At 40.5% G+C, this 6,026-nt stretch overlaps 1 protein-coding gene across 1 annotated transcript in view; it reads left to right on the forward strand.

Moving 5' to 3' along the window:
- The window catches only part of sypl2a (synaptophysin-like 2a), a 58,173-nt gene that overhangs the window by 18,334 nt on the left and 33,813 nt on the right, over window positions 1–6,026 (forward strand). Inside the window, exon 3 of the mRNA XM_020617885.1 lies at window positions 1,889–2,004. Coding sequence (XP_020473541.1) covers window positions 1,889–2,004 — 116 coding nt within the window. The remainder of the gene's footprint in view (window positions 1–1,888; window positions 2,005–6,026) is intronic.

Genomic DNA, 6,026 nt, shown 5'->3' on the forward strand with positions numbered 1-6,026 from the left:
TTTTTTTTTTTCTCCCTTGGGAAGAAACCTTTTTCTGATATTCATTGTTATGCCATAATAAAACTAACTTGTAAAGAGTAAGAAGAAGAAGCTTTATTTTATTGTCATTGTAACATTGTGACATGTACCGCGAAATTCTGTTTGGAGCCGAGGGGCCCCGGGCGGCTTCGTGCATACGTGCCGCCATCACGGGCAACTTGGGGGTGTTCATTGTTTTGCCCAAGGACACTTTAACATGTGGACGGCATGCACTGAGATTCGAACCTTCAACCTTCCGGTTGGGAGACGACTGCTTGGGGGGGTGCTCCTGTGTGGGGAAAAGGATATGATGACTGCATGGAAAAGATGGAGGGTATAGTGGGAAAGTTAAGAGAGTTTTAAAAATATTGCATATTAAGTATGAAAATGGAAAGGGTACCACAGTATTAATTTTAAATTGAATTCAAAGGTATAGTTGGCGATTCTGGAAAAAACCAGCAAGAGGAAGCTTGATTTATTTACTTATATATATGAAATTTATTTTTAAGTAGCGGATCGAAGAAATCCCCCTTTTTCATTCTGATTTCTTTCCAAAGCCACTCCTCTAAAACACAACGTGCAATACCTGACTACTACTTAAAGATTTCAGGAAAATAACAAATGCCCCCCGAAAAACGCACAAAACCAATAACTACTTGTCCAGCAGAAATACAGCCACCATGGTATCGCTTTTCAACCCCTTTCATTCTCTCAGTTGCCGCCATTGTTAAAAAGCCACACCAGTGTTAATTCTGGTTTTACTTCTTGCAGTATCCAACTTCTTTTTAGTTGTAACTTTTTTCAGTTCATTGTAACCTGCCCTGAACCGTAGTTGGGGACCTCTGGTTCATGGCTAAGCTGCTTTAGCCCTGGCTCCTTGCCAGTAAACAATCTTAGAACTGCAAGGTCTGGCAATGAAGAGGGAGGCCAGCTAAACATGTTTCAGAACACAGGCTTTATTCTTGGTAACACAAACACTGCATGTGGCCTTTGATGCCCAGTTAACTGCATTACAGTCCTATCTATACACTTAGAGCTGACTACTGTTGGTATTTTCCCCACCTGTGGCTGCATGTAAAAGGAGTCTGTGGTCTTCTTGCTCTCATACTTGTCACATTGCATACAGGTTGCAACTTCTGGCAAAAACAACAACATTACCTATAACGCTATATAACTTACAATGGAAGGCCTGGCCTGTAAAAAGAGTCTGTTTGTGAGCCAAATCTGGTGTGGGCACTTTCTCTGCTATAGCTCACTAGCTTTAGCTGTAGTCACGAGGTCTTAAAGACTGTTTTAAGCCCACAACCGTGGTGTAAGGATGAGTCACCAATCACTATACTATCAAAACAGCAGTAACACAACTGCCTGCCTGTGCTTGTAGGAGATTCTTGGCTTGTGCAAGGACAGGGTGCGTGCAAGTAGGAAGTAGGTTGCCAGGCAGGTAAGCCATCCAATGGTGTTGCTTGGATCGAGTAAAATTGGTCAGGTTTTTTCAGCCCTGCTGCTGCTGGAGATGATGGATTTGTTTCTTTGTGTTGTCACTACATTTAATGTATTCATTGTCATTGAGATGAAAAGAGAATTTCAAGCTATGTAACAAATGGTTTTTGAAAAGAATCGCCAACCCTTCCTTTAATGTAGAAAATTACCGTTGATCCTAAATGATAGTACAAATCAAATGTGTTTTTAATTTGAGTTTTGCAAATATCAGTACATAAATGGTATTCAATTGGATTTGGGTGGAATTACATTAGAAGTGTGTTTTATTGCCTTTGAAACCAGAAGCCTAATTGTTTGAGCTATCGGTCAGTGAAACAAGCATGCCTCTTTTTTAAAACCTCTTACGCTCCCATATTTCTCTGGTCTACAGGTCTTCACCATCTTTGCCTTTGCCACTACAGGAGGTTACTCTGGGACAACACACTTCAAAGTCACCTGTCCAGACACCTCTAAGGATGTAGTGGCTGTGTTTGGCTATCCATTCAGGTACTGTAGAACAGTAGAGCACTCCTTTATGCTTTACAGGGTTGTGTTTGTAAAATTTGCTATCTGCACTGACATTGCAGGACTAGGGCTGAACTATTAATTGCTTTCAAATTAAATAAGTTTTTAAGTGCTACAAATTATAAACCATCCCAGCAGTGTCCCCTCAGCACGGTCCGAAATAAACTTTTTGACTCACGGCCAAGGTGGCTGGTAGATGGGAAAAATCCATTTGCCAAACTTTTTTTTTTACTGGCTAAAATAATAAATTGCCTTATTGTGCCACATACACATTTGCTTCAGGATTTCATTGACAAAATATGGTATTATGCTGAATACATGAGTAAAGAGGCCAGAGCAAAATTTGAAGCAACATAATTTTAATAGCCTATATCAATCAGCAGTTAATATACTGTATTTATTAATTCATTTTTAAATTAAAATGTATGTATGTATACAACACTCACACTGCAACCCCTCACCCCCCGAACAACATAGTCCTGTACTTTAAAACACAACAGGGAGTTGCATTTTCGCTGGACTACTGATATCACAAGACAGCTTTTACCTCGATGAGAAATTTCACCATGTTTTAATATCATGAGCTCACGTGGCACAAGATCTCGTCACACCCCTACTGGACACACACATGCACTGCTGTAGAGGAACTACTGGTCTCAGCCCCCCAAGTCCACAAGAACTCAACCCATTTTCATACACAGAGCCCGTTCGACTCCACTGTTTACATAAAATGAGCATTTGTCTTGTCTTGCTCTCAACAATTTACTATAAGCAGTGGAACTAGCACCGTGTGGGTTTAATGGGTGACCAGGCAGTTTGACCGCAGGGAGAGTAAGGATGATGCATTTCTGCAAGGTTGTTGTTTGACTCTCTCTATTGCTGCTGGTTTTGTTCCACATATCAAGCATTGAAGTCTCTGTAAAATGAGACCTTGTGTCTGTGTGAGATGGAATGGGAGGGGCGCTCAGACACACCCACAGCAGAGCAAGGAAGCAGAACTCAGTTGGCTTTACTTTTATCATCGTCTCATCTTAAAATATCCATGAACCACTGAAATTTCTTCTCCACCGCCTAACGACCGGCTCAGCCAGCATGAGCTTAATATAATGCTGCTGTTAAGTGGTATCAGTGCATAGTATCGGACAACTTTTATGAGTACAAGTACTAGAGGGTGGTATAGGACCCGATACTGGTATGAGTACATCCCTAGTTTGCAGGTTATGCTGAAGTGAGACTAAGAGGGATATTTGGGAAATGTTATGGCAAAATTAAAAAAAAAAAAAAAAAAAAAAAAAAAAAATTTAACATTTGGGAAAAGCATGGATAGAATCGGTGGCACGATGCGATGTTATGCCAGACACATGGAGGGAAACGGTGAGGTCTTAATTCAAAGCAGGGCAAGTTTATTTGTGTAGCACATTTTAGTTAGCAGTCCTCTACCTGATGACCTAAGAAATCAAGAAGGATCATATAGTAAAAGACATGGATGTATTTTAGTCAAAAGACAGAGTTGTATAAACCAGCACCTCTTTAATTGTGTTGTCTTACACACCACAAGGCAGTGCAGAGACCTGAGAACTGGTGTGATGTATTCATTTCTTGGCCAGTTTTAGGGCTCAAGCAGCAGCTTTCTGAGTGAACTGAAGCTGTCAGTTTCATAGGGGAAGATCTATAAGAAGGCTGTTGGAGCAATTCAACTTTATTTGTATAGCACTAAATCACAACAAAAGTCATCTCAGGACACTTTACAAAGTAAGTTATCACTATTATAGAGGAAAACCCAACAAATCCCACTTGAGCAAGCACTTGATGACAGCGGGGGGGGGGGGCAGTGCTTCTTCAGCAGGCAGCAACCCTCCGACAGACCCCGGCTCTTGGTGGGCAGCCTTCTGCCTCGACCAGTTGGGGTGAGTGGACAGAGGAGAAAGGAGAGAAAAGAAAAGCAACAAACAATCAAATATACTGCTGCAAAATAAAAGCTTGTGATTTTTGTCAATGTAACATTTGCTTGCCATTCTATACTCGATACATTCAATATATTCCTGCTTTAAATAAATAGAAAAAAAATGTACAAAGAGGTGGGGGGGAGAAGACAGAAGAGAAAGAGGTGTCCTCTGTTCTGAAAACATTTGGTATCATTGAGAATTCACGGCTGATCCTGACGTACAAGGAGGTCTGCAGCGTTCAAAATCTGCATCGTCCGTCTGTTTAGCTTGCCCCTACTGAGTAGTAATCATACCTATATACTGCTGTATGAATGCTAATATCTTTACGACCTCCATTGTGTTGGCACATGGTACTGAAGTAAATAGTGATGAAATTATTTCCTTCAATTTGGTAACAGCATTGTCGCATAGAGATCTACTGTACTGGATTTTCCTCACATAGTGTATAATTCATTAATGTAAATTCAAAAGTTAGAAAATGGTCAGACAGAAGAGGGTTTTGGGGAAAAACTATTAAATGTTCACTTTCGATGCCATATGCCAGAACAAGATCAAGGGTGTGATTAAAACAGGGAGTGTGATTATTTACAGTTTGAGAAAAGCCAGTGGAGTCTAATAATGAATTGAATGCACTGTTGAGGCTGTCATTGTCCGCATTTACATGGATGTTAGTCACCCACTATGATCATTTTATCTGTACTAAGCACTAAATCAGACAAAGTCTGAGAATTCACTTAAAAACTTCAAAAAAAAGGGGGCAGGTGGATGGTAAACAATAACAAATAGAACTGGCTTTTCAGTTTTCCATTTTGGGTTTGAGAGACTCGGAGTGAAGCTTTCAAATGAGTTAGAACTACTGTATGTTTAGGTCTAGGGCTCATTAATAGACTTGAGTCGATGGTCGTTGCCACACCCCCACCTCAGCCTTGCTTTGAGGGATTTGACAGTTACTGTGACTAAGTGGGGTGGATTCATTTAGACCAGGAGTGGGCAAACGTTTTGGCTCAGGGGCCACATTGACTTTTAAAATTTGACAGACAGGCCGGACCAGCACCAGATGCATACATATCAAATATAAACATATAAAAGGCATTACAGTGTTAATACTTACATTCACTTTCAGTGGGAACAGTGTTGTTGATCACCCTTTGTTGCCAGTGCATCGAAGTCTGGTGTTAGTTTTGTTGTGGCAATTCTCAGAACAGATCTGAGGTGTTCATCACTCAACTGGGATCTGTGGGGTGCTTTGTTGGTGTTCATCACACTAAAAGTCTGTTCACACAAATAGGTAGAGCCAAACAACACCAGCATTCTCTGTGCCATCTTCTGAATGTTTGGAAATTTGGCTGCACTTAATGAAGCATAAAACTCATCCAGTTTAAGAGAGTTTAACTTCTCCTTTAAGATGGTGTTACATTGGCGCCGTTTCAGGGTCTAGTGTGAAGGGACATGACACCAGCTGAAGTGACTTGTCAATTTTTCCAAAATCAGAGAACCGAGGGCAGAATTCTCCGTGCAGGTCGTCCAGTGATTTCCTGTATTTTGTGGACTTCGATGCACTGGCAACAAAAGGTGATCAACAACATTGTTCCCACTAAAAGTGAATGTAAGTATTAACACTGTAATGCCTTTTATATGTTTGTTTGATATGTACAGTCAGGGAAAAAATTATTTGAACCCCAGCTGATTTTGAAAGTTTGCCCACTAACAAAGAAATGATCAGTCTACAATTTCAATGGTAGGTTTATTTGAATAGTGAGAGACACAACAATAACAAAAAATGCATTACAAAAAAGTTATAAAGTAATTTGCATTTTCATGAGTGAAATAAGTATTTGATCCCTTTGCAAAACGTGCTTTAGTACTTGATGGCAAAACCTTTGTTGGCAATCAAAGAGGTCAGACATTTCTTGTAGTTGGCCACAAGGTTTGCACACATCTCAGGGGGGATTTTGACCCACTCCTCTTTGCAGATCTTCTCCAAGTCATTAATGTTTCATGGCTGATGTTTGGCAACTCGAACCATCACCTCCCTCCACCGAATTTCTTTGGGGTTAA

The sequence above is a fragment of the Monopterus albus genome, unplaced genomic scaffold (assembly GCF_001952655.1).
Source record: "Monopterus albus unplaced genomic scaffold, M_albus_1.0 scaffold196.1, whole genome shotgun sequence".
NCBI lineage: Eukaryota > Metazoa > Chordata > Actinopteri > Synbranchiformes > Synbranchidae > Monopterus > Monopterus albus.